This window comes from Melanotaenia boesemani, chromosome 22 (assembly GCF_017639745.1).
Source record: "Melanotaenia boesemani isolate fMelBoe1 chromosome 22, fMelBoe1.pri, whole genome shotgun sequence".
In the NCBI taxonomy this organism is placed as follows: domain Eukaryota; kingdom Metazoa; phylum Chordata; class Actinopteri; order Atheriniformes; family Melanotaeniidae; genus Melanotaenia; species Melanotaenia boesemani.
Window position 1 is genome coordinate 3,885,454 of NC_055703.1, and position 19,248 is coordinate 3,904,701.

The following is a 19,248-nucleotide window of genomic DNA, read 5'->3' on the forward strand; positions in this document are numbered from 1 at the left end:
ACCAAGACCTGTACTTCCGCTTTGATTTGTCAAAATAAACTAATTTCAGGGTCAAAAATCGCAGCGCTGCAAACAGGATTAATTTGGATTTATATTTTATTCTGAAACAGCTTCCATGTTTCCGTCACTTACAGATTTTTTTATTGTGAAAATCACAACCTGTTAGGTTTGAAACAGTTATACATTCGTTATTTTTCATGGGAAAAGGCATTAAATTAGTTAGTAAACTTAGATTTGATTAGTTTGTTTTTTGAAGTTTGGGTTCTGATGAGAATTATAAACTAAAGATCCAGTTTTTTCCCTGTTAAATTCAGAACAGGATTAAAAATTCTTCTTCTCACATATTAAGTTCTTAGTGACCAAGCTCACTGGATATTAAAGATCTCAAATTACCAGATTTTCTTAACAGAGCACTTCATTCTCAGACTGCAGGTTTACTGGTGGTTCTTTGAGGTTCTAACAGTAGAACGGAGGCAGATCCTTCAGTTATCAGACCCTCTCTGTGGAACCTGCTCCCAGTCTGGCTCTCTACCTAAGATCACCTTCAGACTTTCCTTCCTGATTAATCTCATAGTAGGTTTGGCTTGGTGACCCTGATCCATCCTTTAGTCCTGCTGCTGTAGGCCGAGGCTGCTGGGGGATGTTTCATGATGCACTGGGCTCCTCTCTGCTCTCTTTACTCTCCATGTAGAAATATGTGACATTTCTGTTGTCATTAATTTGTGTTTGTCTTCTTCTTTCTCAGCAAGATGTTATGCTGATGGTTGACCCCTCTTTCCTGTCCTCTCCACCCCCAACTGGTCCAGGAAGATGACTGTCCTTCCTGGTTCTGATGGAGGTTTTACTTCTTGGATCTGGTTCTGATGGAGGTTTTCCGTCCTGGTTCTAGTTCTAATGGAGGTTTTCCTTTCCACTGTCTCCTTGTGCAGCTCAGGATGGAGGATTTAATCAATAAGAATATTTGATACAACCAATAATCCTTAGCCAGGTCATTATTCTCATGAGCTGGTTTATATGAACAAAGTTATTATAAATTGGACTAATGTGGATCATAGAATAGATTAGTTTTAATTAGATTATAATTGGAATATAATGAACTGAGCTGATTTGGACTGTGTCTGTAAAAGTACCGTGAGATGACTTTGTTGTGAATTGATGCTGTATAAATAAAGCTGAACTGAATCTAATGTAACTGAATCAAGTCAGTATATCAAGTCAATAAATAGAATAAAAGTCTTTGTTCTGTAAAATGACAGCAGATGATATTTTTCTGGAAATATTTGCCAAAAACCATGTCTGAATAGAAGGATGGACTTTAAGGCGAGGAATGTTTTTCTTCTTAAGTCACCTTTAAACAATTAAAAAATGTTTTTTCGTTAGTTTTTATTATCCTGTGTGGCTGAAAAGAACCATCTGTGGGTACTTTACTGGCAGCGATGCCTTCTTTCCGTTCCACATGGACTCTTCAGTTTTCCACTGCTCACTCCTTCCTCCTCTTCAGTAAAAGAGCCACCACCTCTTTAAGCAGCTGGTTCGGTCCGGAGACATGACAGTCAATGACTCCCCAGTTGTGGAAAAATGTTTCATCATCAATTTTGGTGTAGATGAGGAGAAGCCTGGTCTTTTCAGTAAGCCAATCAGCAGACGTCTGCTCAGGACTTTCCAGCAGCACACCTGATATCTGATGCTACAGATGAAGGAACACATTTAGCATAAATGAGGAAATATGACATGTTTACAGTGTTTAGTGGCAGAGAGATCAGAGCAATTTTCCCCTCAAATAACTCGTCACAGTGATTGTGATGGAGGTGGGTTAATCACTTTTTCATGAGGCTTGTTTTTCTGCCTCCTATCTGTAATGACATCCTCAAAAAAAATGAAGTATATCTCTACAAATACCAAAGCTGTGTGTATAATCTTGGTCTGTGCAGAAATCTGAGATGTGTGAGATTACTACAGACGTGTCAGATTTAAGATATGTTACTGTGTCAGAGTAAATTCAACTGCAACACAGTAGAAATTGTAAGTATGATCTCCTAAAAGACAATCACATTAACTGGAAACTAGAGGATGACAACCAAGTTGATCTAAGAATGAGTAAAGTAATCCTAAGATGAGTAAAGTAGTCTTAGGAACGAGTAAAGTAATCCTAAGAATGAGTAAAGTAGTCTTAGGAACGAGTAAAGTAATCCTAAGAATGAGTAAAGTAGTCTTAGGAACGAGTAAAGTAATCCTAAGATGAGTAAAGTAGTCTTAGGAACGAGTAAAGTAATCCTAAGAATGAGTAAAGTAGTCTTAGGAACGAGTAAAGTAATCCTAAGAATGAGTAAAGTAGTCTTAGGAACGAGTAAAGTAATCCTAAGAATGAGTAAAGTAGTCTTAGGAACGAGTAAAGTAATCCTAAGATGAGTAAAGTAGTCTTAGGAACGAGTAAAGTAATCCTAAGAATGAGTAAAGTAGTCTTAGGAACGAGTAAAGTAATCCTAAGAATGAGTAAAGTAGTCTTAGGAACGAGTAAAGTAATCCTAAGATGAGTAAAGTAGTCTTAGGAACGAGTAAAGTAATCCTAAGAATGAGTAAAGTAGTCCTAGGAACGAGTAAAGTAATCCTAAGAATGAGTAAAGTAGTCTTAGGAACGAGTAAAGTAATCCTAAGAATGAGTAAAGTAGTCTTAGGAACGAGTAAAGTAATCCTAAGAATGAGTAAAGTAGTCCTAGGAACGAGTAAAGTAATCCACCACAAACATTGTATATTGTCTGAAAAAGTGCACACTTCAACATCAAAACCCTTTATCTTTTTCTACACAACCAGGACCTTTATGGTTAATTTCAAACAGGAGAAACGTTAGCAGAGTTTTTAGAGCTGGAATCAAATTTTTCTCCACAAACATCAACAGTAAGACCTGGTTTCTGGTTCTGGCTGCTAGCTCCAGAGTTTCTGTCCCACAGTGATGAGACAGACGTCTCTGTAACCAGCAGAGTCTCTGCTGTCATGTGACTCCTTGTTTGGATGCCGATGCTTGGCAGAGTCTTTTAGCTGAGTTTCTCCCATCATGTTGCTATGCTACATGTTAGCATTGCTGCTTCCTGGTATCTGCAAACATCTGCTGGACTGTAGGATCATGCTGCCTCCTGTACAGGGGGTCTAGTCAAGATAAGGTTAAAGAGGAAAAGGAGTGAAGTTTTTCTACGTTTTGTGTCACTCAGTTACAGCTGAACATATATTAAGACCATGAGTAGTGGGGGAAATATCTGCATCTGGTTGCTTTGGACTCAGCAGATAAGGCTGAGAGTCATGGAACTATGGCGAGCAGAGGATTTATAGACCCCGGCTGCACTCATGTTTACTCAAGACATGCTGGTGCAGGAGCTGATAAAAAGCTGGCCATCACAGAGTGGTGGAGTTCAGGCTTAAAATGACAGGTTGGGGTACCCCACACTACCCTGCTTATCAGGTGTGAAGCATATGGACAGGATGTGTGAGGGTTCATTATTCCCGCTTTCTCTTCTTTCCCCAGTAAAATTAAAATCACTTGTTTCAAATGGATCTTTTTATTACAGAGAAATATTTCATTACGTTTGAAAATGTCCATATTTGTGTCATACTGCCACCTGCTGGTCAAACCCAGGCATCCCCACAGAGACAGTGAAATAATAGCCAATAAACCTTTCATTTTATACAAATCTAGATCAATAAACCAGGAAAAACGACTGAAAATAATAAACCAATAAGCAGAAATTTCTAGACAGAAAAACAAGATGATTATTTTTCCATTCAGGGTTTGTTTTACTCGTTTTAGTGGAACTGGTTTCCCACTTTTATAAATTACATTTTTATTCCCTGATTGTTGTATGTTATAAGAGACTCATTAAAACTTTAGAATGTTATTTAATTATTTTTAATTAATTGGTTGATTTTGTATAAACTGATCAGCTGTGGAAGTCCTTACCTGGAGTCTTTGACTTTATTTTTTCTCTTTAAGCTTATTATTTAGGTTTTCTGAACATGTTTTTCTATCCGGCAGGAGGAAGATGATTTGAAGGAAATGACACATTTTGTAAAGCTGAATGAGACAGAATTAGAGCTAGAAGATGATATTCATTAGTACACTGATGGGCTTATGCCTTCTTCTGCCCTCTGATAGTTATAAGTTAAGCCCTGTTTAATCTAAAATCAGGTGAACTGACTGAACCTGAGCTCTGATTGGCCTCTTCACAAATAAAAGCATAACTTCCGTGACTGAACTGATGATATATTATACATTTCTGGGTCACTTTCATCAGGTTTAAAGATGGCTGATAGTGAATGAACAGAAACCTGGGGACTGTAATCCCCGTTAATGTATTTCTAACATAAACATGTTGAACCTTTGACAAGCTTCCTGTTGTCTGCTCTGACGTCCATCAGAGAGGACGGACTGTGAGGGTGAGGTCAGCGCCTCGCTGTGGGATGATGTAGCGCTCCTCCCTGAGCAGACGCAGCAGCAGGTCCTGGGTGTCCGTGGGCCAGCGGTAGATCCTGGTGCTCTGCAGCCAGCTGGGGACATGATTCTGGAAGACATATAACACAAGCTCAGCTTTCCTCTCGACAGTGACCGCCCGAGCCTTTTTCTTGGTTCAGTGCTGATATTATGATTCAGTCTGATTCCTTTTTATGGACTAGCTAACAAACAGACCAGAAACTGGAAAGCTGTGTGTCTGAGATGGTGGTCAGCAGCACTGGAGCACCACAAGGGTCCTCTCCATTTCTTTTCACACTGTACACCTCAGACCTCTAATACAACTCTGAATCCTGTCATCTGCAGAAATACTCTGATTACTCTGCAGCTGCGGGGAGTATCAGTAATGGACTGTTGTCTAGCATTATTTACTCCATTTTGTGTCTGCAGCTGGTGCAGAACGCTGCTACAATACTTTTAACTAATAGAAGTGGACACATTACCCCTGTCCTGGCTTCACTCCAGTGGCTGCCTGTGGGTTTTATACTTAATGCTTTGCTGCCGTGCGGACGCTTCCTGCTTTGCTCTCCTTTCTGCTTGCATTTTTCTTCTTTTTCTTATCTTTACCGGCAAGAAATTTAGGAAGAAGGACTCCTGGTCACTTATAAATCACTGGAACGAATATATTTTTTGATAAATTTAGTTTATTGCCATCGGAGAACTAGTGGAATGATGTCTCCTAACCCTGCAGTCTCAGTGAGCTGCACTGAGTGTGAGCAACTTTCTTTGAGGATAACACAGCTGGAGAAGAGGATTGAAACACTGCAAGACATTCGTGTGAATGAAGAATTTATTGACTCTGTAGTAGCTTCTGTGCATGCTACTGAAATGTCAAATGGATTGGGTCAAATCTTCATACACAAAGGCATGTCGAATGTGGAGCCTCCCGCTACAGACCTGGCTCCTTGGATGTGTTCAAATGACATTGGAATAGCTGAGGAAAATCCCAAACTGGACCATCAGACTGATCTCTCCTACTGGAACAGTGCTGGTGCCAGACCAAAGTCATCAACCCCGGCCAGAACCTGGTCTGATGTTGTTCGCCGCAGAGGTAAATCCAGCAGGAAATTTAAAGCTCCAGCACTCACTCCACCATCTGAAGTCTCACTGCATAATAAATATGATGTGTTGACTCATATTAAAATGAATGATGATGAATGTAATGCAAGGATCTATGAAAACTAAAGAAATAGCCCTAAAACTCAGCCCAGGGCTAACCAGACCAGGAGGAGAGGCCAAAATTCCACAAACAGGAGGACTAGAGAAGCTATCGGCGCCTCCACACAAAAACAAATAGACACAATTCTGATTGGGGACTCTATAACAGCATGTGAGGATGGCAAAGACGGAAAATTTAACACTTTTTGATACATCAGTCAGGGAACTGACAGAGATGTTGCCGACCATTTTGTCTTCACATCCAGATGAAGATTATTGTCCACACAGGGTCTTTTGATATTCTGATGAGGAAAATTGGCTCCGAGATCCTGAAGAAAGACTTTTCTCTGCTGTTGGAGAGACTGTGTCAGTTCGGAGCACCATGTTTACATTTCAGGACCCATTCCTACAGCGGGTAAAGGAATTGAACTTTTCAGTAGACTTCTTGGACACATGGTTATCAAACGCATGTATCACCCATGAGATAAAGTTCATTGATAACTTCAATATCTTTTGGAACTGTAAGGAGCGATTCAGACCTGATGGTGTGCATCCAAATCTAACTGGATGCAGATTACTTTCTGCACACTTGCGTCATGCTGTTGGGACGGCAAACCCAAACATGAGCTTACAGATAAGAGCGAAGGACACAGCAGAGAGGTGATCAACTCCCAGCTCTCCCCCCTCACCAGACCCTCTTCTCTACATCACCCAAGGACTTCAAAGGATGTCTCTATCCTGAACCCCAGCGACCACCATCTACCAAGAAATACAGGGCTCCCCCTCCTCCCCTCCTCATCTTCCTCTTAGATCATCTGTCCTGGCAGAGCAGGGCATGGGAGGATGTGTAGAAGGTTCACAGAGCAGCAGCAGAATTCACAACAAAGATAACATGTCATGATGCGTTCAGGGTCCTTGCTGTAGTTTTGCTACTACTGACAGCTGTTCTGAGATCAAGCCTGGACCCAGTAGGATTCCTGTGTTACTTAGTAAAATAAGGAATCGAACACGGTCAGTTTGTGGGATGAATCGATCTAATCTGTTAACTGTACCTTGTATAACTTAGAATACAACAGAGACCAGTGTAAACTTCATAAAGCTGCTGTACTTAAAGTTAGATCTCTGTCCAACAAGTCACTGTTAGTTAATGACTTCATCATTTCTCACAGTTTAGATTTTCTTTTTCTGACAGAAACATGGTTAACAGAAGACACAAGTGCTACAGTTCTTAATGAAACAGCACCCCCTCATTTTAGTTTTATGAATAAATGTGGAAACGGGAGGAAAGGGGGAGGAGAAGCTGCCTTATTTAAAGATTCATTCCAGTTAAAGAGATTTCATTTGCTGATTTTACTTCTTTTGAATATCTTAGTTTTATTTTAAGGGGCATTCCTAAAATCCTATTTCTAATCATCTACAGACGTCCAGGACACTGTGTAAATTTTATTGATGAATTTTCTGAATTATTGTCGGTTATCTCTACTGATTTTAACCATTTCATCATAACTGGGGATTTTAACATTCACATAGATAACATGACGGATGGTAATGTCAAGGAATTTTGTTCCATATTGGATGTTTGGTTTATGGCAACATGTAAAAGAACCGACCCACATTCGAGGTCACATTCTGGACCTGGTTATTTCAGGGTGTTGATATTTCTTCTGTAGCTGTCACTGACTTGGCCTTGTCTGACCATTTTTGTATTTTGTTTGATTTACTGATCACTCAGAATGTCCAACCAACCTGCTGCTCGGTTAGGAAGAGGTACATTAATGAAAGAACAAGTGCTAAGTTTGTGGAGGCCATAGCGATGTTACCAACAACCAGTGCAGAGTCAGTTGATGGACTCCTGGATCATTTCAATCTGAAAATCTTGAATGTAATGGATGCTGTTGCACCAATAAGAATCAAGAGCACCTTGAGCAAACAGAAAACACCATGGAGAAACACCACTGTGGTTACCAGCCTAAAAAGAGAATGCAGAAAAACTGAGCGGAAATGGCGGAAAAATAAACTTCAAATTTACTATGAGCTGTACAAACAAAGCCTGAGTAACTATAACAATGAGCTGTGAAGGCCAGAGAGCTGCATTTATCTGAAATGATTAACAGGAATGTCAACAATTCTCGCTCTGTTTGCTATGACTGAAAAACTTACTAATCCTCCTACACAGATAAGCCCAGAGCTCCTTTCCACTGAGAAATGCAACCAATTTGCAAACTTTTTTAGCCAAAAAATTAAAACAATTAGGCAAAATATTAATTCCACACAGTCACACAAGAAAAGTAGTCTGTGTCTAAAATAATTCTGATGTCATGTCGTAATTTAAAATGGTTGATTTAAAAATCCTAAAAGAAACACTTTGGCATTTGAAATCAACAACATGCACTCTGGACATGATACCATCCGACTTTTTAAAAACAGTTTTTACCTCAGTAGAAAGTGATCTCCTACTGATAGTTAATAGCTCACTGGCATCAGGCATTTTTCCCAAGTCACTAAAGATAGCTGCTATTAAGCCACTCCTAAAGAAAAGGACTCTAGACGCCTCTATAATGAACAACTATAGACCTGTCTCTAAACTCTCTTTTATTTCCAAGATTATTGAGAAAGTTGTATTTCACCAGCTTAATGACTTTTTAAATGAAAGTGGAAATCTTGATAAATTTCAGTCCGGCTTCCGACCTCATCACAGCACTGAAACAGCTCTGGTCAAAGTGTTAAATGACATTAGGTTGAATGCTGGTTTTGGTCAAGTATCAGTCCTGGTTCTGGTCTAGTATCAGTCCTGGTTCTGTTGGTTCTCAGTGCTGAGTTTGATACTGTAGATCACAGAATCCTGTTGCACAGGCTGGAAAATTGGGTTGGACTTTCTGGAGTGGTCCTTAATTGGTTCAGGTCCTATTTAGAAGGCCGGAGTTATTTAGTTACGATCGGCAGCTATGAATCCGAGCGAGTGGCCATGACTTGTGGAGTCCCCCAGGGGTCAGTCTTTGCACCTCTTCTGTTCAACTTGTATCTGCTCTATTGGGTCAAATATTACAGAACTTTAGCATTAATTATCAAAGTTATGCAGATGATACACAACTTTATGTATCTCTGTCACCAGATGACTGCAGTCCAACAGACTTATTGTGTCAGTGTCTGGAGCAAATAAACACCTGGATGAGGGAGAATTTTCTACAATTAAATGAAGACAAAACTAAGATTATTCTGTTTGGTAGCAAAGAGAAGAGGGTCAGCATTGGCAAACACCTGGAGACTCGGGCTCTTAAAATCACCGACCAAGTTGGTAACCTTGGAGTGTTGATAGACTCAGACCTGACTTTCAGCAGCCACATCAAAGCTTCACTAAGAAGCTTTTTACCAGCTCAGAAACACCAACAGTATTAAAAGTTTAGTCTCCCTGAAAGACCAAGAAAAACTCATCCATGCATTCATCTCCAGTAGGCTGGATTACTGTAATGGTCTTTTAACAGGACTTCCTAAAAAGAGCATTAAACATCTGCCGCTCATCCAAAACACTGCTGCTAGAGTTTTAACCAGGACTAAGAGATCTGAACACATCACACCAGTTTTGAAATCTTTACACTGGCTTCCAGTCAGTCACAGAATAGATTTTAAAACCCTTCTGATCGTTTACAAATCCCAGAATGGTTTAGGCCCAGAATACATCTGTGAAATGTTCAGAGAATATAAACCTACCAGAGCTCTTAGATCCAAAGACTCTGGCCAACTAGTCCAGACCAGAGTCCAGACTAAACATGAAGAAGCAGCATGTAGCTGTTATGCTGCAAACAAGTGGAACAAACTGCCAGTGGAGATTAAACTTTCACCAAATGTAGACATTTTAAAATCCAGGTTAAAAACATTTCTTTTTTCATGTGCCTATGCATGAAATCTGCATGTTAACTTTTTTTTTAACTTATCTTGCTTTTAATCATTTTAATGTAATTTATTATTTTATTGGGATTATGTGTTGATGCCTTTAAACTATTTCTAAATATCTGTAATGTCTTTGCTTTATGTAAAGCACTTTGAATTGTCCTGTACATGAAATGTTCTATACAAATAAACTGCCTTGCCTTGCCTTGCCTTGATTTTAAACTTCTTATGTTTGTTTTTAAATGTCTAAATGGCCTTCACCTATATGAGCTTTTTCATCCCTACTCTCCTTCTTGGTCCCTGAGGTCAGCTGACCAGCTGCTCCTGCAGGTACCAGGTTCAGGAGGAAGATTAGAGGGGCCTTCTCTGGTGCTGCTTGTGGAATAATCTGCCTTTATACATCAGAGAGGCCCCTTCACTGTCCATTTTTAAAACTTGTCTTAAAAACAATTTTTATTCTTTGGCTTTCAACCCAATTAAGATTTTGTTCTTTTGTTAAATTTTATTTATTTGTTTTAATTAGTTTTTATTGTGTTAGGTTTAGCTGTTCTTATGTATCATGTTTTTATTTGTATTTATATTGATATTCTGTGCAGCCCTTTATTTCAGTGTGGTGTAATGGTATGGTATGATGTGGTATGGTATGGTGTGGTATGGTATTGTGTGGTATGGTATGGTGTGGTATGGTGTGGTAGGGTGTGGTATGGTATGGTGTGGTATGGTATGGTGAGGTATGGTGTGGTAGGGTGTGGTATGGTATGGTATGGTATGGTATGGTATGGTATGGTATGGTATGGTATGGTATGGTATGGTGAGGTATGGTGTGGTAGGGTGTGGTATGGTATGGTATGGCTGAGTACAGAGACCTGATCAGTCAGTCTGTGAGATATTAGAGAAACAATCACCTCATCTTAAACACAAACAAAACAAATGACTGTTGACCTCAGGAGGAACAGGAGTAAACAAAACACTGTTTACATCCTGGGAGAAGAGGTTGACGTGGTGGAGGAATACAAGTATGTATGAGTTCAGCAGGACAATAGATTAGACTAGAAATGCAACACAGAAGCATCTGGAAAAAAAGAACAAAGCAGAATCTGCTGAGGCTGAGATCCTTCAATGTCTGAACCAATATGTTTCAAATGTTCTATAAAGTTCACTTTGTTCTGCAGCCTCTGAACCAGAGACTGAAAAAACTGATCCAGAAAGTTGGTTCTGTGCAGGAAATAACTATGGTTCTGGTTCTGTGCTGGGAATAACTCTGGTTCTGGTTCTGTGCTGAGGATAACTCTGGTTCTGGTTCTGTGCCCCCAGACTTGGCGCCTGTACGTTGGGGTTTACCCCGGTGGACAAAAGGGTAGCCTTCCTCCGCCTTCGGGTAGGGGGACGGGTCCTAACTGTTGTTTGTGCTTATGTACCCACCCTTTTTGGAGTCCTTGGAGAGGGTGTTGGAGAGCACTCCTTCCGGGGACTCCCTCGTTCTGCTGGGGGACTTAAAGGCTCACATGGGCAATGACAGCGAGACCTGGAGAGGTGTGAATGGGAGGAACGGCCCCCCTGATCTGAATCCGAGTGGTGTTTTGTTGTTGGACTTCTGTGCTCGTCATGGATTGTCCATAATGAACACCTTGTTCAGACATAAGAGTGTCCATATGTGCACTTGGCACCAGAGCACTCTAGGCCACAGTTTGATGATTGACTTTATAGTCGTGTCGTCGGACTTGCGGCCGCATGTTCTTGACACTCGGATGAAGAGAGGGGCAGAGCTGTCAACTAATCACCATCTAGTGGTTATTTGGCTTAGATGGTGGGGGAGGATGCCGGTCAGGCCTGGCAGGCCCAAGCGTGTTGTGAGGGTCTGCTGGGAACGTCTGGCAGAGTCCCCTGTCAGAAAGAGTTTCAACTCCCATCTCCGGCAGAGCTTCAACCATGTCCCGGGCGAGGCGGGGGACATTGAGTCCGAATGGGCTGTGTTCCGTGCCTCTATTGTTGAGGCGGCCAGCCGCAGCTGTGGCCATAAGGTCGTCGGTGCCTGTCCAGAGTTCCTTAAGGCCCTGGATGCTGTAGGGCTGTCTTGGCTGACACGCCTCTGCAGCATCACGTGGACATGGACATCGGGGACAGTTTCCCTGGACTAGCAGACTAGGGTGGTGGTGCCCCTCTTCAAAAAGGGGGACCGGAGGGTGTGTTCCAACTACAGGGGGATCACACTCCTCAGCCTCCACATTAAGGTCTATTCAGGGGTGCTGGAGAGGAGGGTCCATCGGATAGTCGAACCTCGGATTGAGGAGGAGCATTGTGGTGTTCGTCCCGGTCGTGGAACAGTGGCCCAGCTCTACACCCTCTTCAGGGTCTTTGAGGGGGCATGGGAGTTTGCCCAACCAAGCTACATGTGCTTTGTGGATTTGGAGAAGGCATTCGACCGTGTCCCCCGGGGGACTCTTGTGGGGGGCACAGAAAGGGTGGAGTGCTCTCTCCGGGTCTGCAATAGGGTCCTGCCACAAGTGGAAGAGTTCACGTATCTCAGGGTCTTGTTCACGAGTGAGGGAAGGATGGAGGGAGATCGACAGGTGGATCGGTGCGGCGTCTGCAGTGATGCGGACTCTGCATCGGTCTGTCGTGGTGAAGAAGGAGTTCAGCCAAAAGGCAAAGCTCTTGATTTACTGGTCGATCTACGTTCCTATTCTCACCTATGGCCACGAGCTGTGGGTAGTGACCGAAAGAACAAGACCGCAAATACAAGCGGCCAAAATGAGTTTTCTCCGCAGGGTGGCCGGGCTCTCCCTTAGAGATAGGGTGAGAAGCTCGGTGATCCGGGAGAGGCTCAGAGTAGAGCCGCTGCTCCTCCACATTGAGAGGAGCCAGATGAGGTGGCTTGGGCATCTGGTTAGGATGCCTCCTGGATGCCTCCCTGGTGAGGTGTTCCAGGCACGTCCCACCGGAAAGAGAATAGAATAGAATAGAATAGAATAGAATAGAATAGAATAGAATAGAATAGAATAGAATAGAATAGAATATTGGTCACAGAGGTGGAATTTTTTCTGTGAAACTATGAATTAACCAAAGATCTGTAGTATTATTCACAGAATGAATTTGAGTTTACTGGTAGAAATGTAAGAAATGTAAAAGCAGCAGCTGCAGACAACTCTGCATTCAGCCCTTCATCCAATTACACTGAAGTTTTCATCTATTAAAAATCTGAATGAATTCAAAATGGCCATAATAACAACACCTTTATGCTCAGCAGATGAAAGCAAAGAACCCTGCTATGACCAGCCAGCTCGTTTCCATACAGGATATAATACAGCTCATGTTTGGGCTCTTACTACTTCAGGTCTGACCTGATGAATTTGTATTTGACATCGACTTGAGCATGATGCAAAATGATCTGAGGTCAGTGGAAGGTAATAGATTCAGATTCAGTAAACTTTATCAAAGAGTAATTAATTTGCAGCTAGGTAACATAATGTCTGCCCTTCATCAGCATCAGGACCAGTAGGTACGTATTCATGAGATGCATTGATACTATTCTGAGGTGAAGAAATGTCTGAGAAGTCAGACTGCTGAATCACCCTCCAAAATGACCAGATCAGCTGAAAACATGTCTTCTCTCTTACTTCCTGTGTTTTGGTATAAGGAGCTGAAGGAAGATCGCTCACCTTGGTTGCATTGGGAAACAACACAGGAACCAGTCTGAAGTTCAGGCAGCCTTGTTGGATGAACTCATGCTGAATCTGCACCAGTGAAAATCAAACAGGGGTTATAAGCTGTTTCAGATCATACAGAAAACCTCCTCAGTGTTCTCCATGTTTGTGCTGATTATGAATGAACTGTTACATGCAGTCATCCCCTTTCTTCTGGTACTACCAATAAAACTGCATTCTTCATCGATCAACAGGAGGATTGATTGTTTTGATCAGGACATGCAGCTGGTCAGGGATACTTGGGGAGCTCAGAAATCAGCTGCATTGTTTCCTGGTTCGCCTACTCCCTCAAGCAGTGTGGGAGGACTCATGTCCAGGGCTCTGCTGTACCTGTTCTACCTGCAGACAGCATCTCACCTGGTTGTGGATGTACTTGGTGTGCAAGCCGTGGTCATCATCTCCTCCTCTCTCCACGTCCTCCTTGTACTTGGGGCTGATGACCACGATGATGAGCACAGATTTCTGTCACATAACATCCCTCCGTCAGCGATCAGAAAAGACGACTTTGTTCCAAAATGTTTAGATTTGCTCAGACTCACATCATTCAGGAAGCTGTCCATCCACTTGGTGATGCCCATTCTTCTGATAGGATTATCAAACACGTCGATCTAGGAGAGGCAGGCAGAGTGTGAGTGTTTCTGTAAAATGTGTGTGAGGAAAACGCTGATGGAGACGTGACTTACTGCTGGATTGAACCCCTGATTGATCAGAAATGTGATGAAGGGAATGATCTCACTGGCTGTGTCCATTGAGTAGGTGATGAAAACATTCCCTGACAACAAGAAATCATCTTTAATGGAGGAAGAAACTTTAAGGGCCAGTTTCAGACACAGAATCTGTCCCAGTTAAACCAGCACATTTAGGCAGCTTTCCTAGTCTCAGTTTAAGGTCCTTTTAGTCGCTCTGAGACTATGGAGTCCTGGATTAATCTCAGTACACCTAAAGTTAAGCTTCATTATGTTCATCTGCTGAATTGAATGTCACTAAAGCATTTCCTTTGTACTTAACAACAGTTGTCTCAAAAAGTTATGTAATCAAATTAAGTGGGTGGATTTCTCCTGTATCTTAGTCTTGTATCAGGGTTCATGCTGCATTTTGGTCTTTATTTAAACAACCCAGATAGTCTAAACTCCCCAGCAAAGATTCCTAATCAGAAGATAAAACTTCTTCTTTAAAGGATTAATTTAGAAATCAACTTAGTCTTAGATTAGCTCTAATCATCATTCTTGGAACTGGTTTATTTTAATCCAGAATAAACTACAACTGTGACTTATTTTAGCCAAGTGTCTTCATATTATTCTACATTCTAGTCTGGGACTAGCTCTAGTCAATGAAACCTGCTCTAAATGTGGCTGTGTGCTCTCAGGATGTGGCTTACTGCTCTCCTCAGGGAGGCTGATGGTCTTCCTGACCTCCCTTGTGACAGCTCCAGGACCAGCCAGGAAGGAGCTGCCCACGCTAACCTCGTGCATCACGTCTCTGGGTAGGGCATCAGTCCGACGTGCACATCCACTGGGGGCTTGTGGAGCACCTTTAAGCTGATACCTATGGTCATTCCTGTGGAAAGAGGCAATCCTTCAGAGTGGATCAGGATGTGGGGTGTGTTACATGTGACAATATGAAGTGATGACACACAGATTTTGGTGGGGTGGAAGCTCCTGACGTGGACCAGCAGGGTACTCATATCTGTTTGGATGATACCAGTTGTTGTGACTGGGAGCTGCAGGGCAGCATGCATGCTGTCTGACACAGCTTCCTGGTAATGGGAAAGGACCTGCAAAGAAACATGTAGGAAGGCTATCATAATGCAGACTAGACAGGAATACGATGCCAACTGTTCAGAAATGTTCTGCATGTGGATTCATGTTTCTGTGGTTTTGTCTCTTGAGGCCTGTCTCTGCACAAACCGGTTTCTCCTGCAGGCAGCGTCATGTTCACTAAATTCTGACCCACTCTATCTCACACTACACACAGAAAAAATGTTTTAAGGAGGAAAAACTTTCTTGTTTTCAGAAAATAAGTTGTTCTTAATCAGTTTCCAGCTCATTTTGACTCTCACCTATGGTCACCAGCTGTGGGCAGTGATAGAAAGAATGAGATCATAGATTGATAGAGTGTCCTCCTCAGGGTATCTGTACTCTCCCTTAGGGTGGGAAGCTTGGTCATCCAGGAGGAGACCAGGGTAGAACTGCTGCTCCTCCAAATCCAGAGGAACCAGATAAAGAGGACCGGTCATCTGGTCAGGATGCCTCCTGAACGCCTCCCTGGTGTGGTGTTCTGGACAAGTACCACTAGGGGGAGACCCCAGGGACAACCCAGGACACGCTGGAGGGACTACATCTCTCAGCTGGTCTGGTAACGCCTCAGGATTCCCCTGCATGACCTGGAAGGAGTGGCCTGGGAGCAGGAAGTTTCTTTGGCTTCTCTGCTTGGGCAGCTGGGCAATGATGGATGGATGGATGGATGGATGGATGGATGGATGGATGGATGGATGGATGGATGGATGGATGGATGGACGGACAGACTGATGGAAGGATGGACGGAAGGACGGACGGAAGGACGGATGGATGGATGGATGGATGGATGGATGGAAGGATGGACGGATGGAAGGACAGAAGGATGGACGGACGGAAGGATAGACGGATGGATGGATGGATGGATGGATGGATGGTTAGATGGATGGATGGATGGATGGATGGATGGATGGATGGATGGACGGAGGGATGGACGGAAGGTTGGGCGGACAGAAGAATGGACAGACGGAAGGACGGACGGATGGAAGGACACAAGGATGGACGGACGGAAGGACGGAAGGATGGATGGATGGAAGGACGGACGCATAGATGGATGGATGGACGGATGGATGGACGGACGGAAGGATGGGCGGATGGATGGACGGAAGGATGGGCAGACGGAAGGACGGATGGATAAATGGATAGATGGATGGATGGAAGGACGGATGGATGGATGGACGGAGGGATGGACGGAAGGTTGGGCGGATGGACGGACGGAAGGATGGAAGGACAGAAGGATGGACGGACGGAAGGACGAAAGGATGGATGGATGGATGGACGGACGGACGGAAGGATGGATGGACAGAAGAATGGACAGACGGAAGGACGGACGGATGGAAGGACACAAGGATGGACGGACGGAAGGACGGAAGGATGGATGGATGGAAGGACGGACCCATAGATGGATGGATGGACGGATGGATGGACGGACGGAAGGATGGGCGGATGGATGGACGGAAGGATGGGCAGACGGAAGGACGGATGGATGGATGGATGGATGGACGGAAGGATGGATGGATGGATGGATGGATAGATGGATGGATGGAAGGACGGATGGATGGATGGACGGAGGGATGGACGGAAGGTTGGGCGGATGGACGGACGGAAGGATGGAAGGACAGAAGGATGGACGGACGGAAGGACGAAAGGATGGATGGATGGAAGGACGGACGCATAGATGGAAGAATGGATGGATGGAAGGATGAATAGATGGGTGGATGGATGGATGGATGGATGGATGGATGGATGGAAGGATGGATGGATGGATGGATGGAAGATCTGGTATCTTCTTATTTAAGTAGTTTCTGTTCAGCAGATGTTTTAGATCAGGGTTAGGACAACGATGGTCCTCGAAAGCCACCATCCTGCAGGTTTTCCAAATTTCTCTGCTCCAGCACACCTGACTCAAATCAAATGGATCCAACAGCCTATAAGAATCGGCACAATGACTCATTAGTTTAAGTCAGGTGTGTTGGAGCAGGGAAATTTGGAAAACTTGCAGGATTGTGGCTCTTGAGGACCGACGTTGGCCACCCCTGTTTTAGATTCTTCATTTTCTGACAGAATCAATTGTTTTATTTCTGCTAAAATTAAAACTTATTTTCAGACTTGGGTTTTAATTCTTTAAATTAACTTAAACCAGAAACCAAAACTATCATTTTCAGTAAGTATATATATTATTTATTTATTCTATTGTTTTTTTTATTATACATTTTTATTGTAATGTACTTTTTCTACTTTTATATTTTTTAATATTTTCTTGCCACTTAATTGTTTTTATTCCATTATTGGAATATTTTTTCTGCCTATATATTTTCATGTTTTTCTACTTTTTCTCTGACTCTCTTCTACCTGAAGTTCTCTGTTTGTGGAATCAGTAAGGTATGACTGTACGTGTTGTCATTGCTAACAGGAGCAAAGCTGCTTGATCTGAAAACCTTTGCGGCTGGCTTCAGTGGATCAAACTTCACGCTGACTTTCAGATTTCTTGTTGATCAAACTTTTCTGACGTCATTGTTGGATTTTTTTTACTAATAATTTGATTGAATTGAAGGAATATTTAGCTTCTCTCTCAGACGTCATTGCCCACCTGGCAGTCGGGGTGCTGGGTGTCGTAATCGAGCACTAGGGTCATCGTTAACGTTTGACATCAGCGGTAGCGGGGGCTCCAAGGACTCGGCCTCCTCCATAGAGTGGCTCCAGGACTGGATGAAAGGGCCCCCAGAACCTCTGCTGTGATGCTCCATCAGGTCTAGTTCATACTGCCGCTGTCTGGGGTGATGAGGCCAGATGTGTGCAGGGTGGGGGGGCTTCACCTGTTTTGGTGCTGCTGCAGGGAGAATAATGTGAGCCTCTGGAGAGGCCCGGTATACTGATGGAGGTTCCTGCTGACACTGGCTGTCAGCATGGTCCCTTTGCTCAAAACCACAGTCTTCTTCATGTCCACTGCAGTGTTTACAGGGGGGAATCCACGGCAGGTCCACACCGGAGGATGGCATCCTCTCATCCACCTCCACAGGTTCGCTCTGATGGGAGCAGGGTCCTGAGGAACAGAAAAAATGTTTTAGATCTGAAAGCTCAGCGAGCCTGAAGAGTTCTGGCTTCTCACCTTTCATAAAATCCATTTCCTCCTCTGGCCTCCTCTAACGTGAAGTGAAACGACGAAACAAACCAGGAAATCTCAGAGACACAAACACAACAATAATTAGAACCTTCAGTGTCAGAGTCCAAAATAATGAAGAAAAACTGACTCTGCTACTAAAAACTAAAAAAAAAAAAAAAAAGCAGTTGAAAAACTATCCAGAGTCTTTGATCTTTGTCAGTGACTCGAAGGAAACAGATCTACCTGTTCAGGTCTGTTGGAATGTAACCTGATCGCGTAGGAACTGGTCCAAAGGTCAGAATCACTCAGCTGAATGTATCCCAGGAATCTCCTCTCAGGCAAAACACCAAATCTTCAAAGTTTTCCCGGTAATTTTCCCACAGACAGCCAAATGTGACTGTGCTCACCTTTCCTTGCAGCTCCCAGCTCCTCGGCCTCAGCGCAACAGGAAACATTCCCCTTCCTGCCTCAGACAAAGCTTGTGACATGTTTATGCAAACGAGTCGGGCAGTAAATCCTGGACCAATCAGGTGGTTCCTCGCAGGTTCAGCAGCTTCCTGCTTTCTGTCTGTTTCAATTAAAGGAGCTGGAAGAAAAAAGTGACACCAACTTCCGCACTGGGAAAAATAGGATTTTCCTCCAGTAAAACATTCTTCTCTTAAGGAGATTAACCTTCTTTTAGTAAAAAAAAAAGAATATTAATCTCATCAAACAGGTTTTTCTTAATCCAGTTAAAACAAAAACAACCAGTATGGAGCTGTTAACGTCTTCTGTAATTAATCCCAGCAGAGGAACAAGATTATTTCTCTTATTTTTAGAAAAAAGTGCATTTAATGGCAGCAGTTTGGTTCCACCATGCTGGAGAGAAGCCGCATGGATCATGAAATCCATCCGAACTGTACCGAGTCTGGAGCAACCTTCATGATGAGCGTGGTGTCTGCAGCAGCATCATAAACTGACTGATCTGCAGTTTGAGAGGAAACTACTAAAGCAAAAGGTCACACGTCCAACCACAGTTTTCTTTTTTTTTCTTTTCTTTTTTTGACATCCCTCACATCTCAGGTCCATGTGGACCGGAGGACGTCACCCTTCATAAAGAAGAAG

The 19,248-nt window shown here is 43.0% G+C and overlaps 2 protein-coding genes across 2 annotated transcripts in view; both read right to left on the reverse strand.

Annotated features, from left to right (window-relative positions):
- Positions 1-4,301: 4,301 nt before the first annotated feature.
- traf3ip2a (TRAF3 interacting protein 2a) lies at positions 4,302-18,607 on the reverse strand. Its single transcript, XM_041975868.1, has 10 exons — positions 18,388-18,607; positions 18,151-18,221; positions 17,632-18,084; positions 14,884-15,022; positions 14,627-14,805; positions 13,932-14,020; positions 13,788-13,856; positions 13,606-13,710; positions 13,204-13,278; positions 4,302-4,550 (listed from the first exon to the last, which is right to left on the reverse strand). The coding sequence occupies exons 2-10, from the start codon at positions 18,164-18,166 to the stop codon at positions 4,404-4,406; spliced, it is 1,272 nt and encodes a 423-aa protein (XP_041831802.1). The 5' UTR covers positions 18,167-18,221; positions 18,388-18,607; the 3' UTR covers positions 4,302-4,403.
- fynb (FYN proto-oncogene, Src family tyrosine kinase b) overlaps positions 18,091-19,248 on the reverse strand; it is a 68,664-nt gene continuing 67,506 nt past the window's right edge. The window contains exon 15 of the mRNA XM_041975854.1: positions 18,091-18,118. Coding sequence (XP_041831788.1) covers positions 18,106-18,118 — 13 coding nt within the window. The 3' untranslated portion in view covers positions 18,091-18,105. The remainder of the gene's footprint in view (positions 18,119-19,248) is intronic.

Coding starts and splice junctions, on each gene's coding strand:
- traf3ip2a (XM_041975868.1), bottom strand. Junction 13,711..13,787: donor TGGACAGCTTCCTGAATGAT/GTGAGTCTGAGC, acceptor GTTATGTGACAG/AAATCTGTGCTCATCATCGT. Junction 13,279..13,605: donor CCAAGTACATCCACAACCAG/GTGAGATGCTGT, acceptor TCACTGGTGCAG/ATTCAGCATGAGTTCATCCA.